This window comes from Ambystoma mexicanum, chromosome 3q (genome assembly GCF_040938575.1).
Source record: "Ambystoma mexicanum isolate Mex_15411 chromosome 3q, UKY_AmexF1_1, whole genome shotgun sequence".
Classification (NCBI taxonomy): domain Eukaryota; kingdom Metazoa; phylum Chordata; class Amphibia; order Caudata; family Ambystomatidae; genus Ambystoma; species Ambystoma mexicanum.
The window spans coordinates 85,614,884-85,638,720 of NC_090926.1; the positions used below are offsets into that span (position 1 = coordinate 85,614,884).

The window sequence follows — 23,837 nt, forward strand, 5'->3', positions numbered from 1 at the left end:
TTGCTGCCCCCATCCTGAGCCTACTTTCTGCCCCTATCAAGAGTCGAGTTATTGCTTCCACCATGAGCCTAGTTGCAGCCTCAATCCAGATCCTGGTTGATGCCCCCATCTTGAGCCTGGTTGCTGCCTCCACCCTGAGCCTGGTTCCTGCCCACATCCTGAGCTTTGTTGCTGCCCCCCTTTCTGAGCTTGGTTGTTTACGCCTTTCTGAGCTTGGTTGTAGCCCCCATTCATTGCCTGGTTACTGCCCCCATTCTGATTCTATATGCTTCATCCGATCTCAACCCAAGCGAGGAGTATCCTATTCTACTGACCCCAGCTATTATTGCTTCTCTTTTAGGGCCTCTGGATTCTGGTTCATTGTGTGCTTTACTATGTGCCCCATAAGCCTGTGTGCCTCCCCATGATCCTTCTCCTGAGACAGGGCTCTGTCCACCTAATGTGACTGTTCACTCCCTCTCAGTTGGTCACACATGCCTGTCTCTTCTCATCAAGTGATTTTTAGTTTGGGCTGCTAGGTGGTGGAACCCCCCATAAGCCGAAACTATTGTATTAGAGTACAGATAGGGAGAAATGGCAAACGAGGAGGGACACCCAGTTTGAATGTGTTTTTTGGTTGTTAGCCAAGCCATGGACATGCTAAACCCTATGGCCGTTCCCTCCAAGTTCCTGGCCCTCCACGGCCAACACACCTCCTCAATGGGAATTATTTCAGCTCACTTTAACCAAGCCTTACTATCAAACCTTTCATTTGCGTGCCTGCCAGTCTTTTTTCAAAGCAGTCTTCTGAGAGTTAATGACTTAATTGAAGCTGTACACAGCTACTTTTGTAATACAAATGTCTAAGCAAGATCTGCCTTCAACCACTGAATTTATAAGTACCATGTGTGTCCTCAAAAAAAAAAAAGCATTGACAAAGCCAACATTGTTTGCTTGTATTTTGTATTAGGCATTTTCCAGGCAGTGCTATTAGATGCACAGGTACTCTCACCTGCTACCGTCAATGGGCAGTTAATACCACTACATAAGTGACTGGCAAGTTCCATTCCCATGCTAGTACGAAAGCCCAAACTGCTGGCATTGCCAATGCTTGTTTCTGAATTCCTGCCCGTGAGATACTCCAATGTGCATGTATCCTTCTCTGGCACCAGACGCAGATATGTGTTAAATAAACCACCCTTGACTGGCAGAATGCCTGCTTTGAAGCAAAGCAGGTAGACACATCTGCACTTCATTTGAGCAGGCGGGGACTTTGCATAGATCCGGCAGCCCTGAGCACCTACCCATGTCAGGACATGTCGAATGCTGGTGGAGACTAAACAACATGAGAAACTATGTAAGCGGGTTCATTAAACCTGAATGTGCCCTGCACAGATCATGGCAGATATTTACCACATTCTTAGCAAACGGAATCAGCAGGAGACCGTCCTCTGGCAAAGAAATATAAACCAGCTGAAACAGAGAGTAGAACATGGCGCAGGAATAGGATTACACAAAACGTGGGCAGTAGACCCTGCATCTTTCATGTTGTCAACGATTTCCACTGTGGACACTATTTCCGTTCAGTGACATTCTTATCTTTTGGGTATTTTTAAGTGACACTTTACTTTAAATGTGGCTTTCTTGATTTGTTCCGTGCACTTTTTATTTTTATCTTGGGGTTCTATTTTTGATGTTTCACTATTTCCACTCATGATTTTTCTTGTATATTCTCTTGGGGTGTGCTGTAGCTGAACACCGCATTGTGGTTTTCCGTGTGGCTGTGCTTCGCAGACATCTCTCGCTTGGAACGGCATTTACTGAAAGGAGAGCTCTTGGTAAGCTGCCTGTAGTGAGCTGTCAGTTTTCTTTTCCAGGTGAAGCGGGAGTTGGCTTCGGTGCTGGTCTTTGAATCCCATGCCAATGCAGGAACAGTCTGTGAGTACCCTCATCCAGTCTTTTTTTTATTTATTTTTTTATTTTGCATTTTTAAAGCGCTTACACAGCCCGGAGCCATCGAGGCGCTGTTACCAAATATGTCTTAGTTGCGTATTTATAACACGCTTAACACTCAGAGGTTTCTAAGCGCAGACCCGTGGATCGAACCTGTGTTGCTTCGTGTCGTCTTGTTTCCAAGGCGAGCACGTTGCCCTGCATCCCCGGACAATGCTCTTCACCGGGTGTATACTTTTCGTGTCTCTCAGATAAACAATGGGGTCCCAAGATTTGGGGATCCGATAAGAGCAAGTGCGATGCTGAGAGAAAAAAAAAATTGTGAATGTGGAATGTTGGCTCAGGTTTTTATATGCGGTTTAATGCAGGATTCCTCCCACGTCTAACCACTATAATATTAAATGTTTTTACTGCCAGGCGTAATGATACTCCGCCCCAGAATGATTATCAACCCTGGAAGGGTGAAGGGCTGAGTCAGCCCTGCCGGTATTCGAACTTGTGACATGCAGACTGGCCCCATGACAGAGGCACATGCTTCAACACGAGCTATTCACACATATCAGGCCTAAACCCCCTATGATGTCATTTGGGCAATTTTGACTTCCTCACATAGTTCCTCACATGGCTTTGGGTGCCATTCTGCCCGCCAATCCCTGTTTGAGGAATGAGGATTTGAGGGCAGAATGGCACGCACATCCCTGTTTTGCACGCAAATAATTCCATGAATCAGGGCCAGAGTGCCCCGGACTCTTAAGTGATTCTTTTTTAAGGAAAGTTAACTGTTCATGCAAGGCATGTTTACATATAGTGACAAACATGCAGCTGGCCTTTTATTATATTGTTAGGTTGAATGTGAGGCTCTCTGCTAAATGATGCAAGGCCAGAATAATAATGTACACAGAAGTATCAAGTAATTCATGGTAGACAGAAAATAGGTAACAATGAAATTCACCATTCCTTTCTAAATAAAACATGCTGTGTTAGTAAACTTGATTAAGAGAAGACTATGACTGCAATGCACTTCTGCATGTTTGCTGCCATGAGAAAGAGAACATGATTATCTTTTGCAACTTGAATTGTACTGCTCTGTATGGAAATGATGTGCAGAAAGTGTACTCCTGCTCACTTGAAGGATTAAATATATCTATGAGCAGGTACAAATATTGTCCGAGTGCCGTTCCAGGAAAAATGGCGCAAAAGAACATTTCCTTTTAAAAATAACACTGAAATTCTGTGGTAAATGAACCAAATTGTCTTGTTCTTTTTGCTTTAATTGCAGCTTTCTTGAAAACTGTGCCCAAGCCCGGTTAACAAATTACTTACATATATAGAACAATATTAGCAGTGTAGCTGTTTGTACTTGAGACTGAAGCTGTTTCCAAACTACAAGAAATACATGTAAATGCCACCATTTTGCCTCAGAAAGTGACATTTACTGGACTTGTTTTCCTTGCTAAACTATAATTTATTTATTAAATTTATATAGCGCGCAGGCAGCCCAGGGGCATTGTGGCACTCTTACTTGCAAGGAAGACTTAGTTACAATGTGAGCAGGTTGTGCCTTGGGTTACAGTAAGGCAGTGACCTGTGATCAGATATATCACATAATACATCATACAATACAATTATGAGGGCTAGGCCATGTAATTGTTAGATGAACAGGGTCGTTTTCAGGGTTTTCCGAAAGGCGGTCAGTGAGGGTTCAGAGCGCAGGGAGCTAGGGAGGGTGTTCCAGTGTATGGCAGCGAGGTACGGGAAACTGGAGCCCCCTGCTCTGGTCCTTTTTACCCTGGGTACTGAGAGCATGCTGGCATAGGGTGATCTAGTGGGTCTTGTGGAGGAGACCAGGTGGATCCTCTGCGAAAGGTACATTGGGGCGGCAAGATGGACACATTTGTGGGTGATGCTTAGAGCCTTGAATAGGATCCTCTCCTTTATGGGGAGCCAGTGGGAAGCTTTTCTGGCAGCGGTGATGTGCTCTCTCTTGGCAATGCCTTGTGCAGCGCGTAGGGCACTGTTCTGTATTACTTGGAGCTTCTCAAGATTTTTGTTGGAGGTCCCAAGGAAAAGAATATTGCAGTAATCAAGTCGCGAGCCGGTTATGGCCCTGGCTATGTTAGTGCAGGTGTCTTTTGACAGATAAGGTCTGATTGCGTTAAGGAGTTTTGCATGGTAAGCGGCCGAGGAGGCAATGGCGTTTACTTGTCTGGTCATGGATAGATTGGAGTCTAAGTAGACGCCTAGTGTTTTTACCGTGTCAAGTACTGGGATCGTGATTGAGTCAATGGTGAAATGGCTGAACTGAGCGTCAAGTTTCTTGATGGTGTCAGGGGAGCCTACGAGTAGGAGCTCAGTTTTGTCGGAGTTAAGGCAGAGGCCGTTGATAGCCATCCACATTTGAATTGTGTTGTAGATGTTGTTGAGGGTAGCAGAGTCTGTGTCATAGTCGCCTGTCAGAGTGAGAAGGATCTGTGTGTCGTCTGCGTAGTTGGTGTAAGAGATGCCCATGGCGTCAAGGATGAGGAAGAGGGGGCGGGTGAAGATGTTGTAGAGGGTGGGGGAGAGGCAGGAGCCTTGGGGCACCCCACATAGCATGATAGAGGGTGATGCAGTGGCTAGGTCAGAGAAGACCTGCATGGTCCTGCCTTGGAGGAAGGAGGTGATCCATGTAATGGCTTCTTGAGAGAAGTTGGCTGTGGAGGAGAGGTGGTGGCAGAGGATGTCGTGGTCAACAAGATCAAAAGCTGCCGACAGATCCAGGAGAAGGAGCAAGACAGGTTTGCCTTGGTCCCTTGCGTCGTCCATTTGGTTTTTTAGGTCGAGTAGGGCGGTCTCTGTCCCATGCCTAGGGCGAAAGCCGGATTGTCTCAGTCCAAGGAGGTTCTGTTCTTCGAGGAAGTGCTGGACCTGCAGGTAGGCTGCTTTGTCTAGAATCTTGAGGAGGAAAGGGACAGTGGTGATGGGGCGGTAGTTATTAGGGGAGGTGGGGTCAAGTGTGGGTTTCTTTATGAGGGGTCGGACCCATGCTTCCTTTAGGCAGGCGGGGACTCTCCCAGTGGTGAAGGAGGCGTTGACAAAGGCTGTTAGAAAAGGGGCCAAGGTGTCTGCGCAGTCTTTGATGATGGAGGCAGGACAGGGGTCGCCTTTGCAATTGGAGGGTTTTATGTTTTTCATAATGTTGATCATGTCGTTTTCTTGGACGGTTTTAAACAAGAAGGTGGGTGGGGCCTCAGTGGGTGATTGGGGCAGTGGTGGTGGGGAGGGTGTAGTGTGGGTGGAGAGTGTTAGTTTGGTGTTCAAGATTTTGGCTTGGAGAGAGCTGATCTTATTGCGCATGGCTGTTTGGATGTTGTCACACCATTCTTTGTCCTTAGTGAAGTTTTGGGGGGTGGGTGTGGGGTTCTCAAGTTCCCTGAAAATGGCGAACATTTCCTTGGTGTTCGACTTGGCCTATAAGGCCATCCTGGCAATAGATTGATGGGTGCCTTGTCAAACAGTAAGTGTAACGTCAAAGAAGAAGATGGAAAGAGGTTTTTAATCTATTACCTTTGGAGAGCAGTGTGCTTCACAAAAATGTACATCTGTTCTATTAGTCATAAAGACTGCTCACCAACTTGTGCTTTTGTTATATCAAATGACAAAGTCAAAGAGCAGATGGTTTCTGTTGAAACTGTTGTAAGCCACACACAAATGAAATGCAGTTCATCTTGTGTGTAATGAAACGGACTTTCAGAAGATACATTCAAAGTGATGACAGGAAATGCATTATTAGTTATGATTTTGGAAACATCTGTCCAATTAGGAAACTAGATATAAACCTGAATTCAGCAGAACTATATTTAAAAAAAAAAAAACCCTAGGGTTTCCCTCAGGCGCTCTGCCTACTTAATATGTGTGCTGTAAAGTACAGTCAGAGACAAACCGCTAAAGACGCAAACTCACAGGAATTGGCAGGTAGGTAATATCATATAAATAATACCATACACCAGTACCAAAAACACTCCAGCACTCAGTCTTTAAAGTGCAAACAAATATATATTTATATAGCAAACACGTTTCATTACAATTCAAGCAAATTCAAATATGGACTTACTGCTCAAATATAATATTGCTCAGGCTGTAAGCATCCCGCTACGAGTTCTGTCTCTCTTGCAGAGGCTTCGTCAGGCAATCAACTTTTTCCAACGGCAAAGCCTTATTTTATTACTATGGTCCCTATTGCAGTTTACATCCTCCATCGGTTGCATGACCTCATTCTAAACCTGACAAAGAAAACACTAAGGTCCACGGTGCTGAAAAAGTGCATTCGTTATTTGAATGACTTGAAAATGGTGTGTATTAACTAGGATATCGCAATATGGTTAAAGCCTCTTAAATTCTGAAAACAATCAAAAAGATGGTATTTTTTTTATAAATTTGGAGATTTATTTGAATTAAAAAAGAATACGAGGATAACATTTGAAGAAATATTTAGAATAAGAATACATATGTGGATAAACAGTGAAATCCAAAAGAGAAAAACACAGAAGATTTTTTCAAAAAAGATGCAATAGAAATAAACAATTGAAAAGTGAATCATAAATTGAATCAGAAAAGTAAAAGTAATTTTGAAGGAAAAAGTCAACAAAACAAGCTTTGCTTTAAATAAAGAAGAAAAAGAGAACAGGCACATAAAATAATTCTGGATGTGCCACTTTATCTATTATTAAGCAACTTTCTTAATGTTGATCAAAAAGCAGGTCTGCTTCTCATTCTAAAGCCGAGCTTGTGCACTACACATCTAATGGCCATTTTAACACGCTGCAAATTCACATTAATGTATAGCTTCCGCGCAAAATAGATTTGTTTTGAGTTTTTGTCTCAATAATTATTCCTTCATAATTATACAATGTTTAAATCCACACAGGATGCAATACTGTTAAACCAAGTTAAAATTCGATTATTTCAAAATTGAGCATTTTAACAAATTTGTTAATTATCACCAATATAATATTTTGTTATAAACTAGTGGCTTCAGCCTGAGCACATATTCTAAGAACTCCATTTAGTAATGCATTCTCATACACAAATCCCATCCTAATGGATTCATGTTCAATTGCGACCTAGTGGACTATCTCTTAGCAGCAACTTAAATATGCAAACCTCAATGTTGCCCCAGTTGACTGTCTCTTAACAGCAACCCGATTGTGCAAATTAGCTACTCCTTTGTGCAAAAAAGCAACACATCTAATATAGTACATACTACAGTCCCATCATATTAGCTATTCCAACTATCAATTTTCAGGACATGTTCCTGCTATGTCCAATTATGTGCAAAACTGTTATGTTAACAATTTAAATTTTACCACAGTGGGCGATATCATAGCAACAACATGATTGTGATGAAATCTCTAGAGTTGTCTGCTCCATGAAAGTCTCTCCTCTTTACAGGTGCTCTCCTGCTCCTCCAGAACAATCAAGGACAACATCAACACTCTTGCCCCCACCCTGGCTGACATCTGCAACCACACTTTTGCAACAGGCTCTTTCCCTCAACACCTCAAGCACTCTCTTGTGCACCATCTCCTGAAAAAAGCTGTCTGCTGACTCCTCTTGCCCTGCTAACTTTCGACTTATCTATATCACCCCTTTCTTGGGTAAACTCACGAAGAATCTGGTCATTCCCCAACTGACCCTCCACACCAAATTGGCCGGCTGCCTCCATGACCACCAGTCCGGTTTTGGGGCAGCCAGGGGCACTGAAACTGCTCTTCGGAATGCCTGAGAAGACCTACTGTCTAATCTGGACTCTAACAATCCTTCTGTTCTGATCCTCCTCGATCTTTCCTATGCTTTTGACACTGTCAACCACTCAATCTTCATAAACCATCTCTTTGATGCCCTAGACATCACAGACAGGGCACTGGTGCGGCTTGCGAAGATATAAAGAAATGAGAAAAGGTTACTCAAATGCACCAGCTCCCTTCAAGAAGTATTCATTGCTGAGTCAGAAGATTAACCAATATTGTTTATTGGTCAAAGTCCATATTATAAAAAAGAAAAACCTATTAAATTTGGATGATGCTCTCAACATTTTTTTCTTTTTGTAACAAAAACAAATTGTGTCTATCGTGGCATTATCAACACACCTTGTGGTTTCCAAATTAGTTGTCACTCTCAAATCTTTAAATAAACAAACTTTGTTTTTCATAGGTAGAGTATTAGATGCTCTCAAAAAATATATATTCCACTTTATTATATTCTCCTTAGTTGCATTCTTGACATGTTTCCCCATTGGTGATTTCAATGGTTCACCAGGAGAAGAAATGGTTTCCTGATTTGGATGTAATTCAGATGATATGCCTTAGATTATGTCAAATAATTTTTCTTTATAATTTCAAATTTTCCAAGTTTCTACTTTTCTAGGGTTCAAAGCAAGGACAACTAATATATCCAAATTGCCCTAGATAGAGGTGAATCAATCCTTCTTGCCATGATAAGCAATGGAGCAGCTAGCCAGGCTGGTGTGGCTTACCTCTTTCCTCTCTAATAGACCCTCCCATATTCAAATGGGTACTTTTCTCTACTGCACCTCACTCTCTCCATGTGATCTATCCTGGCCCCTATCCTAGCCCCTCTGGCCCAACTTATCTCCATGTACACCCATCATTTCCAGAGTCACCCAGAGTCACCCAGATGACACATAGTTCTTTTCCAGATGCCTTAGCCTACCCCCTCCTCTTCCTGCCTTATACCTGACTGCTATTCAGGCATGGTGCTCTGCCAGTGATCTCAGCCTCAAGGCATTCAAGACAGATATCCTTCTCATTGGGACGCCAGCTCCTAGTTTCCCCCCTCACTCTCTTGCCAGATTCCCTGGGTCGACTCCCTTCACCTTCCCTTCCCTTTGAGGCAACAAACCTTGGGATCATATTTGACTCCTCTCCCTCCTACTCTTCACACATCACAGACCTTGCCAAGAAGTCCAATTTTCAGCTTCATCTTTCCGGGGCATTCTACCTTTCCTCACCTTCCCCCCAGAAACTCAATGTCTCTAGAGCCCTGGTTCTCTCTAAGCTTGGAGGAGACGTCAATGCAGGAAAACTTGACTGGCAACAGAGTGCATACCTTGTCACCAATTGTTAACCATTATGTTCTCTCTAAGCTTGACTACTGCAATAGCCTCTTCCTCAACCATCCTCTTTCCTCCCCCCCCCCCCCCCTCCAACTAATCCAGAAAAGGACTGCAAGACGTATCCTTGTCCTCAAGCCTCAAACCCAGGCACACCATCTCTCCGGAACTAAAACCTCTCTGGTGACTGCAAGGATCAAATTCAAAACCCTTCGCTCCATCCACACGGCTGTCTGGGGCGTGGGACCTCTCTACATCCAGCTTTCTCTCCCGAGTACTTCCCAGCCAGAAGCCTTCGATCTTCTGGCTCATACTCTCTGCAGCTCAAACGTTTCTCCAAGCAGAGATTGAGAGGTTGATCCCTCTCCTCGGCTGGCGCCTCCCTCTGGAACAGCCTCCCTCCTCCCCTCAGACTTCAGCCAGATCTTCTCAAGTTCTGGAAACTTCTCAAGACATTCCTTTTCTCCTCCTCCTTCCCTCTCCCCCACCCATACTAAACTCTTCATCTGCCAATGTGACTGGGGCCTGGTCCTTTCAGAGTCATACAGGGACCAGACCACCCCACACAAGTCCCTCCCACCATCCTTTGCCAGCACTTGCCCTCGGGAGCCCTTTCCCGGACTATCCCAACCCAGTCCTCCTGTCCACTGCACCCCCCCCTACTTCCCCCTGGTACTTGCCACCATAGCCTGGCCAGCACATGCCCTCACCTCACCCGTGGGTGTACCCCACTCTTGTACTTCCCCATCTTCCCCCACTCCCTAACCCCCTTTACCTTATCACCTTGTCATGCACTTGCACGGTAGGATTGTCACACGGCCAATAACAGTTTCATTGTTGTTGTATTCTTTTGATTCCCATTCCCATCTTCCCCCCCATCGTCCATCCTGTCTCGTGGCAATAAAGTAAATCATTGGAGCATTCAACAAGACTAATAAGAGAGCAAGAAGTGAACTTCTTATAGTTTCTAGCGATACAAAGAATCAAGCAGAACAACCCATGAGTTTTATAACTCAATACAACAGTCAGGACAAATCAGGAATATCCTTTGCAGTCATTGGCAAATATTGGAAGCCGATAAAGATTTGGGTGGGATTTTGGTCAATGGTCTGAAAATAACGTTCTAAAAAGCGAGGCCATTAAAAGATATATCACCCAGTGGTTTAATATCAAAGAAAAACACAGACCAATGGCTATCCAATACACTAACTAAGAAAGGCTTTTGGAAATGTGAAGTCTGTAAAACGTGTCATTATGCTGATGTTTGGATAAGCATAAACTATGGTAGTTGTAAAAATAAGAAATGGCTCATCAACAGTAGAATAGAATGTATGACCAAGTGTGTTATCTATGCATTAATTTGCCCTTGTAATAAATGATGTATAGGTTCAACCACATGCATGCTTAAAGTAAGTATTTTACAGCATTATAGGGCTATACAAAATAGGCATGAGAACGACCCTTTACCTGTGCATTTTGCAGAATTCCATCAAAGTGATGCTACCCTTATTACATTTTCAGCCTTGGCACATATACAGGAAAACAGACGGAAAGGAAATAGAGAAAGACGTCTAAGGGTTCTTGAGTCAAAGCTGAATATAACATTTAATACAATGAAACATTTTGGCCATAATTCAGAGGAGGAATTGTCAATCCATCTGTATAAAGTGTAAGCACAAATATAGATGAATGGCTGGTTTAAAAATTACAATTTTTTTTCACAAGCAGGACTATAGCAAGTAATGGCAAATGTTTGCATAATGATTTGTCGCAGAAGAGAAATAATTCCTGAAAGTCAGAAGCTGTAATAGCTAATAGAATGGTTTTGAAGTAGGTGCTTTAATATGTTGCACAGTGTAAGAGCTCATTTGCACAATCGTGTCGCTGCCATGCGATAGCCCACTGGGGTGTAATAGCCAATATAATGGTTTTGAATTATGTACTGTAGAGATGTATTGCTATTTTGCACATTGGAAGAGCTAATTTGCACAATCATGCTGTTGCTAAGATATAGAACACTGGGGGAAAAAATGAAATTGTTGACATAACTCTTTTGCATATAATTATTCTGCACATAACAGGAACAACTCCTGAACATTGAAAGATCGAATAGCTAATATGATGGGTCAGTAGTATTTACTGTATTAGAGATGTTGCTATTTTGCAAAAAGGAGGAGCTAATTTGCACAATCGTGTTTCTGTTAAGAGGCATCCCACTGGGGCGACATTGTAGCTTGCATATTTAAGTTGCTGCTGAGAGATCGCCCACTAAGGCGCAATTGAACATTAATCCATTAGGATGGGATTTGTGTATGAGAATGCATTACTGATTGGAGTTCTTAGACTACGCGCTCAGGCTGAAGTCAATAGTACACAACAAAATATTGTGCTGGTTATAATGAACACATTTGTTAAAATACACATAGCCAAAGTTTAAACTGGTGTAACAGTATTGGATCCTGTGTGGGTTTAAACAATATGTAATTATGAAGCAATAGTTATTGAAACAAAAACTCAAAGCAAAGGTATTTTGCATGGAAGCAATATGTTAAAGAATTTGCACAGTGTTAAAATGGCTGCTAGATTTGTAGAGCACAAGCTCAGGTTTAGAATTGGGTCATGTGACTGATACAGGAAGTAAACTGAAATAGGGACCATAGCAATAAAAGGAGGCTTTGCAGTTTGAAGAAGTTGATTGCCTGACGAAGTCTCTGCAAGAGGGACGGAACACGTGGCAGAATGCTTACAGCCTGAGCAGTAAGTCCGTGCTGGAATATGCCTGAATTTTAATGAAAAGTTTTTGCTGAATAAATATATATTTTTTTGCACTTTAAAGACCGAGTGCTGGAGCATTTTTGGTACTGGTTTATGGTAGTATTTATATGATAAGACCTACCTACTAATTCCTGTGTGTTTGCATACATACATATATATATATATATATATATATATATATATATATATATATATATATATATATATATTACATGGCTTTCAGCAGCAGCCGTTTAGTTATGGTTATGTTGCTTAACCCATAGGAAGAGCACTTTTTGGCCAGTTTATAATTTTGCCCCCCCCGGCGAATTATCACGGAACTTTGCAAAAAAAGTGTATGGCCCGTCAGATTGATTCTGCAAAGTTTGGTGAGGTTGCATCCAGCGGGGACAAAGTTATAGGGAGTCCCAAAATGTGTGGTTTTTCCCATAGACGCAATGGAAAATAAATGTTGCTCACGTCTACAGCCCAAACCGCTGGACCGATTTTCACCAAATTTGCAGCAGAAGCAACGGCTTGGTTGTGAAAGTGTGCTTTTGTAAATTTGGTGTAAATCCGGCTAGTATTTTTTTTTTTTAAACGCCCAAAAAGTAGGTAAAAAAAATTAGTGATGTCTGTGGACATCGGACACACCTGCTGATTGGTCAATAAAAAACGTGCGGTGCATCATCTTTTCTGAAATGGCCACCATGTTGGATTCGCAGACATCTGCTGATAGTGCATTGAAAACAAATTAAAATGCACAACATTGCACTTGTTAAACTAATGAAACAATCTTTGGGGAGGTGAGGGTGATGAGGATGGGATATGGCTATAAAAAGCCAAAGAAATGTGTGTTTTGCCCTTTACAAAGCCTGCAAACAGTTCAGCTGTCATCTGAGATGTTTGGGGGCATCTATACATATTTCTGCATTGAGAGTTGATGAAAAATAGTGCTTGGATGGCTTTTAACTTTGTCACCACTCAGTGGAACAGGTACACAAAATGGGGACTGACCCAAACGTGGTACAGCTAATGATGGGGTCACCAATATTCACATAACAAGGGTTTCAAAAGCCGTAAAGACTGAATTTGAAAATTTATGAAATGATTTTAAATGGTATCCAGCAGGATATCCTACTTATTCCAACTTAGAACAACCCAAGGTCACCATAAGAAGCATAGAGCAACATCATTTTACACAAAGAAAAACGTATTTTCTTTCTGACTTATTTATTTCACAAAAAAGAGAGAGTGTGTTTAACAAATACATAAAATTCATTGCTTTCAACAAAGACATACAATTATAATTTGAGCAAAATCTAAGTGCAATTACGGTTTAAGCAAAATCTAAGTGCATTTTATGAAAGTCCGCCAATTGGTCTAGGCAAAATATAAATGCACTTGTAAGCAATATACAGGTCTGCCAACTTCCACTTTTCACTTGGTATATGAAGAGAAAAGAAAGAAAAAGGTCTCAAAGAGAATAAATCAATAAGCAATTGGGAACAGAATTTAAGTTCCATTCGACATTGAGACCGTTAGGACGTTTCGGCGGGCCACCTGTGAGGCCACTGGTGTTGGAAAACCGCCTTCCTCGGGGCAAAGTAAGTAGTGAAATTCCCTACGGGGAAGCAGACAAAATACTCCATCACATAAAAAAATGTATAGTTTGTACAAAAAAATCAATTGTATTACAACAAAAACATAATATCACATGCTGTATGCTTCTCAAACGGAAATCATGGGTTGACAAGTTTAAATTAAAAAAACCATAATTTCTTTAAGGCTGATCAGTGATTTAAGTTAAGACTACTAATTTAAACTGCCTAGAAGGGGAACCTTACCCTAAATGAATGAGGGGGAAAACTTCAAAGGCAGGAGGTCAAGACGTCAAACAAGACCCTGGTGCAGAGCATGAGCAGGAGTGACTGAAGCAGGACACTGAAGTAAAGATAACATTAAGGAAATTATAAAAACAGGGGAGAAGTATATCTTTCAGTGAATCTGGAAAATACAGAATCTATGAAATGTAGTCATAACGAGATAAAGAGTGAAAAAAGAGAGAGAGCACAGAAAGAGAAATTACCTGAGTCTCTAAAAGATGTTATGTGCTCTTCTGCAATTATCGCGTACGGATCTTAAATTAATAGAACCCGATGATCATGAACATTCTTCAGAGTGGAGGAAATGATACCCTGTGATGAAGCAACGTTGGTATCAAAATGGATGTTGCGGTAACGAATACCTACCGGGGGGAAGAAAAGAAAAGAGGTGCCTAAAGGTCACAAGATTGCACAAATATCAAAACCAGAGTGTTATGCAAGATATAAAACATATAAAACAGTGAATGAGGCTTCTTAGCGGAGTAGGAAGTGAAGCAGAAGTATACTTACCAATAGTTTGAGAATGAATCAAACGTAGCTCACGGTGTCAGTGAGGATCTGACAACAGTGAAAGAGATAGAATAGGGACTGAGTAAATAGCCGGCAGCGTGATGACGCGCGTTCCAGCTGCCGAATAGAAAACCTCGATCGGCTGTTACGTCTACGCACTGCATCCTCCGACTCGTGGGTGGATGCGTGTGACGTATCCTTTTTCTCTATGATCTAGAGAGAAACGAGCAGGAGGTGAACTGACACACCTTCCCCGTGATTGAAGCATAAAACATATCCAATCACAGCGCGGCCCCTAAGCACACACCCCTAGAGGGGGGTGTATGAGGGCCGTTGAACTCGCCATACAAAGCCGTATATAAGCGGAGCCGCGTTTCGTCACTGACATGTGACTCTGTGAGAGGAATTATACTGTGGCATTATGGTAGATATTAGAATGGTGGAATAAATTCCTCATTTAATCCCCTAGTATGTGTACCCAATCTGAAGATCCACCGGGCCTCTCTATCTAACAAACATTTCTGTATGTTGGTAGAGTTTTGAACTGCTTCCAAGACCCACCATACTATATTGTTTGGTGAGTGTTTCAAAGTAAGGTAATGGTTAACTAAAGGCGCCGTGACAATTTTGCATCTTATGCGTGATCGATGTTCAGCAATTCTGACATGTACCGCTCTGCTGGTTTGTCCAACGTATCTTAGTCCACAAGGACATTCAATGCAGTATATAACGTTCTTAGTTTTGCAATTGGTGAGATTAGGTAAAGTCCAAATTCGTTCATTTATTCTGAAATCTCTCATTTTTTTAGTGAAACTGCAAGCACTACAGGAGCCACAAGGGTAATGACCCTTGACTGAACGTAAATCCCAAAGGCCAGTTCTGGGAGTAGTGTTACGAAAACGAGAATGGATCAATTTATCACGAATATTTGGAGCCCTTTTGAATGCAAAACGCGGCGGGGGCTCCTCGGGAAGGTCCAGTCTCACAATATCCCAATGTTTAAGGATAATTTTCTTGACTTCAAAGGCTTTGATTCCATGTGTTAGAACACAAGTCATGTTTTCTGCCTCTGATTGTGGAGTTTTATTGGTAAGCAGAAAGGCACGATCTGTAAAAAGTGCGCGTTTCCGAGATCTTTTAATGAGAGATCTGGGATAGCCTCTGTCCCGAAATCTGAAGTCTAACTCATCTGCTTGTTGGTTAAAGTCATAAAGGTCAGTGCAGTTTCTTCTAATTCGTAGATACTGCCCATACGGGAGATTGTCCTTGAGATGCCGAGGGTGGTCGCTCGTGTAGTGTAGCAGAGTGTTCCTTGCACTAGGTTTCCTATGTAAGCAACATTTAAGCTCACCGTCTTGATGTTTGATGATGAGGTCAAGAAAAATAACTTGATTCTTAGAATATTCCAGTGTAAATTGAATATTAGTGTCAATCTGGTTCAGCCACGAAAAGAACTCGAGGAGTTCATTTTCAAGTCCTTCCCAGATGAAAATGATGTCATCTATGTATCGCTTCCAATTGGAAATTGATTTTTGAAAAGGGTTAGATTCACAAAGAATGTGTTGATTTTCAAAGTTAGACATGAAAAGAATTGCCAGACTTGGTGCAAAAGCAGCACCCATTGCTGTGCCTTTTATTTGTAGGTAAAAGTTGCCATTGAACTCAAAGTAATTTTTACATAATGCCAATTCCATTAACTCCATAATGAAGTTGATTGGCACCCTTTGTTGTGTATTGGACTCCGTCAATAGATCCAGCATGCATTCGAGAGCTTGTGGTTGAGGGATGCTAGTATATAGCGACGTTATGTCCATTGTTACAAGAATGTGTTTGCTAGGATCAAATGTCAAATGTTCAAAGATCTGGATGGTATTCATAGTATCTCGTAGGTAGGTTCTTGTGTTTGTACTCAGGGGTTTAAGAAATGTATCAATAAATTTACAGAGCGGTTCAAGTATAGTACCACAGCCGGAAACTATTGGCCGTCCGGGTGGGTTCAATGAGTCTTTATGTACTTTGGGTAACGCGTAAAGGGTCGGAATACGCCCTTGACTAGTTGTTAAGAATTCATATTCATTCTCCGTGACCCAATTCCGATCGTATGCATATTTCACTACTTGATCAATCTCTGTTTTGATATCTTTTGTTGGGTCCTTTTTAAGTTTTTGATAACTTGCGGAATCAGTCAATAAGTTATTGACCATCTCTAAATATTGGGTATTGGTCATCACGACTATTCCCCCTCCCTTGTCTGCAGGTTTAATCTCAATCGTCTCGTTCGATGCCAGTTGTGCGAGAGCTTTACTTTCTTCTACATTCAGATTGTGTTTTAAATGTAGTTTAGTATTTCTATTCTGTAAATTATGTAAATCTTTAAGAACACTCTTCTCAAAGGTTAAAATTTCCTTAGACATTTGATTGTCTTGAGGAGTAAATGTCGATGGACAACGGAGTCCGGAGTCCTGTTCCTGTATTCTCTCTTGAACATTCTGAAAAAAAGATTTCAGTCTTATAGTTCGCAAAAATCTACGAACTTGCATCTCAGTAGAAAACCAATCAATTCCTCTCGTTGGGACAAAAGACAGTCCTCTAGATAGAACAGAAATTTGTGGTGAAGTGAGGCTCAAGTTGGCTAAATTAAAAATGGGAATTTGAGGTTCTGCCTGATTCAACGGGCGCGTCGGCGCCTGCCCCAGGATCTCTGCATAGGTATGTATGGTTGAAACCATGGGGGGCCCCATTGGGGTATGCCAAATCCTCCTCTGCCTAAAAAAGGGGTATTTGGTTGGAAGTTGCCAAAGGGCTGTTGTAGATTGTTTGATGACTGGTTAACAGACCCACTGCTGCTAGAGCTAGAAAAAGAGACACCTCTATTTTTGTTGCCTGGTCCTCTTTTCGATGTAGATTGTTTACTGGCTGCTTCAGCGTAGGCTTCTGTAGTGTAGGGAAAAACCTTTTCAATTTTGAACTCGCGGATATCCTTTGCAAGTTTCTTAGTTTTTTTGCCAATCGTAGTGGCTCTGAATTCCGAAAATAGTTTGTTAACCGCGTCTAATTGGTCTTTCGCATCAGGAATAACTGTACTTGACAAAAATTTGACTTCTTCTTGTTCTAAGATTTTTTGAGTTGCCAAACCAATACGTTGTGCTGTGGTAATTGTTAAGACCATAAAGTCGCGGCTACATTTAATGGCAATTTGACTAAAAGTAGTCGTATATTGTTTGTCCGACAAAAAGAGACAGGGTTCGTTTCTTACAATTAAGCCTGAAGGGATAGTATTAGATTTTAAATATTCGCGCAGGAAATGGCCATGTAATTCTGTCCTAAAGTTTTTCTTTTTCAGTTTAAGTAGTTCATCACTGTCAGTAGAATGAGCTAAATTAGGATTCGTTCCTGCCGGGTCAAAGATGGATGGACCTCTGATTATCTCTGAGATCTGTTCCTCAGTAAAACTAAATGTTTGACTTTCAGCCATGCTATAACTAAAAAAAGAAAGAATAGAGAAAAAAGAATTAATCTATAAGGTGCCACAGTCAACCGGCCATGCACTGAACCCGTGGTCAAAGGATGGCGTCAAGAGGTAGTCAAAAAATAAAAAATATAAACAGGATGAAAAAAGAAAAGTTTGAATTAAATCTTTCCGAATTTCGTAATTTTGCCACTCCCTCGGCAACAAGGTTGCCAAAAACAACAGGTACACAAAATGGGGACTGACCCAAACGTGGTACAGCTAATGATGGGGTCACCAATATTCACATAACAAGGGTTTCAAAAGCCGTAAAGACTGAATTTGAAAATTTATGAAATGATTTTAAATGGTATCCAGCAGGATATCCTACTTATTCCAACTTAGAACAACCCAAGGTCACCATAAGAAGCATAGAGCAACATCATTTTACACAAAGAAAAACGTATTTTCTTTCTGACTTATTTATTTCACAAAAAAGAGAGAGTGTGTTTAACAAATACATAAAATTCATTGCTTTCAACAAAGACATACAATTATAATTTGAGCAAAATCTAAGTGCAATTACGGTTTAAGCAAAATCTAAGTGCATTTTATGAAAGTCCGCCAATTGGTCTAGGCAAAATATAAATGCACTTGTAAGCAATATACAGGTCTGCCAACGTCCACTTTTCACTTGGTATATGAAGAGAAAAGAAAGAAAAAGGTCTCAAAGAGAATAAATCAATAAGCAATTGGGAACAGAATTTAAGTTCCATTCGACATTGAGACCGTTAGGACGTTTCGGCGGGCCACCTGTGAGGCCACTGGTGTTGGAAAACCGCCTTCCTCGGGGCAAAGTAAGTAGTGAAATTCCCTACGGGGAAGCAGACAAAATACTCCATCACATAAAAAAATGTATAGTTTGTACAAAAAAATCAATTGTATTACAACAAAAACATAATATCACATGCTGTATGCTTCTCAAACGGAAATCATGGGTTGACAAGTTTAAATTAAAAAAACCATAATTTCTTTAAGGCTGATCAGTGATTTAAGTTAAGACTACTAATTTAAACTGCCTAGAAGGGGAACCTTACCCTAAATGAATGAGGGGGAAAACTTCAAAGGCAGGAGGTCAAGACGTCAAACAAGACCCTGGTGCAGAGCATGAGCAGGAGTGACTGAAGCAGGACACTGAAGTAAAGATAACATTAAGGAAATTATAAAAACAGGGGAGAAGTATATCTTTCAGTGAATCTGGAAAATACAGAATCTATGAAATGTAGTCATAACGAGATAAAGAGTGAAAAAAGAGAGAGAGCACAGAAAGAGAAATTACCTGAGTCTCTAAAAGATGTTATGTGCTCTTCTGCAATTATCGCGTACGGATCTTAAATTAATAGAACCCGATGATCATGAACATTCTTCAGAGTGGAGGAAATGATACCCTGTGATGAAGCAACGTTGGTATCAAAATGGATGTTGCGGTAACGAATACCTACCGGGGGGAAGAAAAGAAAAGAGGTGCCTAAAGGTCACAAGATTGCACAAATATCAAAACCAGAGTGTTATGCAAGATATAAAACATATAAAACAGTGAATGAGGCTTCTTAGCGGAGTAGGAAGTGAAGCAGAAGTATACTTACCAATAGTTTGAGAATGAATCAAACGTAGCTCACGGTGTCAGTGAGGATCTGACAACAGTGAAAGAGATAGAATAGGGACTGAGTAAATAGCCGGCAGCGTGATGACGCGCGTTCCAGCTGCCGAATAGAAAACCTCGATCGGCTGTTACGTCTACGCACTGCATCCTCCGACTCGTGGGTGGATGCGTGTGACGTATCCTTTTTCTCTATGATCTAGAGAGAAACGAGCAGGAGGTGAACTGACACACCTTCCCCGTGATTGAAGCATAAAACATATCCAATCACAGCGCGGCCCCTAAGCACACACCCCTAGAGGGGGGTGTATGAGGGCCGTTGAACTCGCCATACAAAGCCGTATATAAGCGGAGCCGCGTTTCGTCACTGACATGTGACTCTGTGAGAGGAATTATACTGTGGCATTATGGTAGATATTAGAATGGTGGAATAAATTCCTAATTTAATCCCCTAGTATGTGTACCCAATCTGAAGATCCACCGGGCCTCTCTATCTAACAAACATTTCTGTATGTTGGTAGAGTTTTGAACTGCTTCCAAGACCCACCATACTATATTGTTTGGTGAGTGTTTCAAAGTAAGGTAATGGTTAACTAAAGGCGCCGTGACAATTTTGCATCTTATGCGTGATCGATGTTCAGCAATTCTGACATGTACCGCTCTGCTGGTTTGTCCAACGTATCTTAGTCCACAAGGACATTCAATGCAGTATACAACGTTCTTAGTTTTGCAATTGGTGAGATTAGGTAAAGTCCAAATTCGTTCATTTATTCTGAAATCTCTCATTTTTTTAGTGAAACTGCAAGCACTACAGGAGCCACAAGGGTAATGACCCTTGACTGAACGTAAATCCCAAAGGCCAGTTCTGGGAGTAGTGTTACGAAAACGAGAATGGATCAATTTATCACGAATATTTGGAGCCCTTTTGAATGCAAAACGCGGCGGGGGCTCCTCGGGAAGGTCCAGTCTCACAATATCCCAATGTTTAAGGATAATTTTCTTGACTTCAAAGGCTTTGATTCCATGTGTTAGAACACAAGTCATGTTTTCTGCCTCTGATTGTGGAGTTTTATTGGTAAGCAGAAAGGCACGATCTGTAAAAAGTGCGCGTTTCCGAGATCTTTTAATGAGAGATCTGGGATAGCCTCTGTCCCGAAATCTGAAGTCTAACTCATCTGCTTGTTGGTTAAAGTCATAAAGGTCAGTGCAGTTTCTTCTAATTCGTAGATACTGCCCATACGGGAGATTGTCCTTGAGATGCCGAGGGTGGTCGCTCGTGTAGTGTAGCAGAGTGTTCCTTGCACTAGGTTTCCTATGTAAGCAACATTTAAGCTCACCGTCTTGATGTTTGATGATGAGGTCAAGAAAAATAACTTGATTCTTAGAATATTCCAGTGTAAATTGAATATTAGTGTCAATCTGGTTCAGCCACGAAAAGAACTCGAGGAGTTCATTTTCAAGTCCTTCCCAGATGAAAATGATGTCATCTATGTATCGCTTCCAATTGGAAATTGATTTTTGAAAAGGGTTAGATTCACAAAGAATGTGTTGATTTTCAAAGTTAGACATGAAAAGAATTGCCAGACTTGGTGCAAAAGCAGCACCCATTGCTGTGCCTTTTATTTGTAGGTAAAAGTTGCCATTGAACTCAAAGTAATTTTTACATAATGCCAATTCCATTAACTCCATAATGAAGTTGATTGGCACCCTTTGTTGTGTATTGGACTCCGTCAATAGATCCAGCATGCATTCGAGAGCTTGTGGTTGAGGGATGCTAGTATATAGCGACGTTATGTCCATTGTTACAAGAATGTGTTTGCTAGGATCAAATGTCAAATGTTCAAAGATCTGGATGGTATTCATAGTATCTCGTAGGTAGGTTCTTGTGTTTGTACTCAGGGGTTTAAGAAATGTATCAATAAATTTACAGAGCGGTTCAAGTATAGTACCACAGCCGGAAACTATTGGCCGTCCGGGTGGGTTCAATGAGTCTTTATGTACTTTGGGTAACGCGTAAAGGGTCGGAATACGCCCTTGACTAGTTGTTAAGAATTCATATTCATTCTCCGTGACCCAATTCCGATCGTATGCATATTTCACTACTTGATCAATCTCTGTTTTGATATCTTTTGTTGGGTCCTTTTTAAGTTTTTGATAACTTGCGGAATCAGTCAATAAGTTATTGACCATCTCTAAATATTGGGTATTGGTCATCACGACTATTCCCCCTCCCTTGTCTGCAGGTTTAATCTCAATCGTCTCGTTCGATGCCAGTTGTGCGAGAGCTTTACTTTCTTCTACATTCAGATTGTGTTTTAAATGTAGTTTAGTATTTCTATTCTGTAAATTATGTAAATCTTTAAGAACACTCTTCTCAAAGGTTAAAATTTCCTTAGACATTTGATTGTCTTGAGGAGTAAATGTCGATGGACAACGGAGTCCGGAGTCCTGTTCCTGTATTCTCTCTTGAACATTCTGAAAAAAAGATTTCAGTCTTATAGTTCGCAAAAATCTACGAACTTGCATCTCAGTAGAAAACCAATCAATTCCTCTCGTTGGGACAAAAGACAGTCCTCTAGATAGAACAGAAATTTGTGGTGAAGTGAGGCTCAAGTTGGCTAAATTAAAAATGGGAATTTGAGGTTCTGCCTGATTCAACGGGCGCGTCGGCGCCTGCCCCAGGATCTCTGCATAGGTATGTATGGTTGAAACCATGGGGGGCCCCATTGGGGTATGCCAAATCCTCCTCTGCCTAAAAAAGGGGTATTTGGTTGGAAGTTGCCAAAGGGCTGTTGTAGATTGTTTGATGACTGGTTATCAGACCCACTGCTGCTAGAGCTAGAAAAAGAGACACCTCTATTTTTGTTGCCTGGTCCTCTTTTCGATGTAGATTGTTTACTGGCTGCTTCAGCGTAGGCTTCTGTAGTGTAGGGAAAAACCTTTTCAATTTTGAACTCGCGGATATCCTTTGCAAGTTTCTTAGTTTTTTTGCCAATCGTAGTGGCTCTGAATTCCGAAAATAGTTTGTTAACCGCGTCTAATTGGTCTTTCGCATCAGGAATAACTGTACTTGACAAAAATTTGACTTCTTCTTGTTCTAAGATTTTTTGAGTTGCCAAACCAATACGTTGTGCTGTGGTAATTGTTAAGACCATAAAGTCGCGGCTACATTTAATGGCAATTTGACTAAAAGTAGTCGTATATTGTTTGTCCGACAAAAAGAGACAGGGTTCGTTTCTTACAATTAAGCCTGAAGGGATAGTATTAGATTTTAAATATTCGCGCAGGAAATGGCCATGTAATTCTGTCCTAAAGTTTTTCTTTTTCAGTTTAAGTAGTTCATCACTGTCAGTAGAATGAGCTAAATTAGGATTCGTTCCTGCCGGGTCAAAGATGGATGGACCTCTGATTATCTCTGAGATCTGTTCCTCAGTAAAACTAAATGTTTGACTTTCAGCCATGGGTACCCGGTAGGTATTCGTTACCGCAACATCCATTTTGATACCAACGTTGCTTCATCACAGGGTATCATTTCCTCCACTCTGAAGAATGTTCATGATCATCGGGTTCTATTAATTTAAGATCCGTACGCGATAATTGCAGAAGAGCACATAACATCTTTTAGAGACTCAGGTAATTTCTCTTTCTGTGCTCTCTCTCTTTTTTCACTCTTTATCTCGTTATGACTACATTTCATAGATTCTGTATTTTCCAGATTCACTGAAAGATATACTTCTCCCCTGTTTTTATAATTTCCTTAATGTTATCTTTACTTCAGTGTCCTGCTTCAGTCACTCCTGCTCATGCTCTGCACCAGGGTCTTGTTTGACGTCTTGACCTCCTGCCTTTGAAGTTTTCCCCCTCATTCATTTAGGGTAAGGTTCCCCTTCTAGGCAGTTTAAATTAGTAGTCTTAACTTAAATCACTGATCAGCCTTAAAGAAATTATGGTTTTTTTAATTTAAACTTGTCAACCCATGATTTCCGTTTGAGAAGCATACAGCATGTGATATTATGTTTTTGTTGTAATACAATTGATTTTTTTGTACAAACTATACATTTTTTTATGTGATGGAGTATTTTGTCTGCTTCCCCGTAGGGAATTTCACTACTTACTTTGCCCCGAGGAAGGCGGTTTTCCAACACCAGTGGCCTCACAGGTGGCCCGCCGAAACGTCCTAACGGTCTCAATGTCGAATGGAACTTAAATTCTGTTCCCAATTGCTTATTGATTTATTCTCTTTGAGACCTTTTTCTTTCTTTTCTCTTCATATACCAAGTGAAAAGTGGACGTTGGCAGACCTGTATATTGCTTACAAGTGCATTTATATTTTGCCTAGACCAATTGGCGGACTTTCATAAAATGCACTTAGATTTTGCTTAAACCGTAATTGCACTTAGATTTTGCTCAAATTATAATTGTATGTCTTTGTTGAAAGCAATGAATTTTATGTATTTGTTAAACACACTCTCTCTTTTTTGTGAAATAAATAAGTCAGAAAGAAAATACGTTTTTCTTTGTGTAAAATGATGTTGC

The 23,837-nt window shown here is 41.1% G+C and overlaps 1 protein-coding gene across 1 annotated transcript in view; it reads left to right on the plus strand.

The window, feature by feature from the left end:
- Positions 1-23,837, plus strand: part of RAPGEF3 (Rap guanine nucleotide exchange factor 3) — a 764,587-nt gene that overhangs the window by 408,311 nt on the left and 332,439 nt on the right. The window contains exon 8 of the mRNA XM_069653198.1: positions 1,857-1,917. Within this exon, the coding sequence (XP_069509299.1) occupies positions 1,857-1,917 (61 nt within the window). The remainder of the gene's footprint in view (positions 1-1,856; positions 1,918-23,837) is intronic.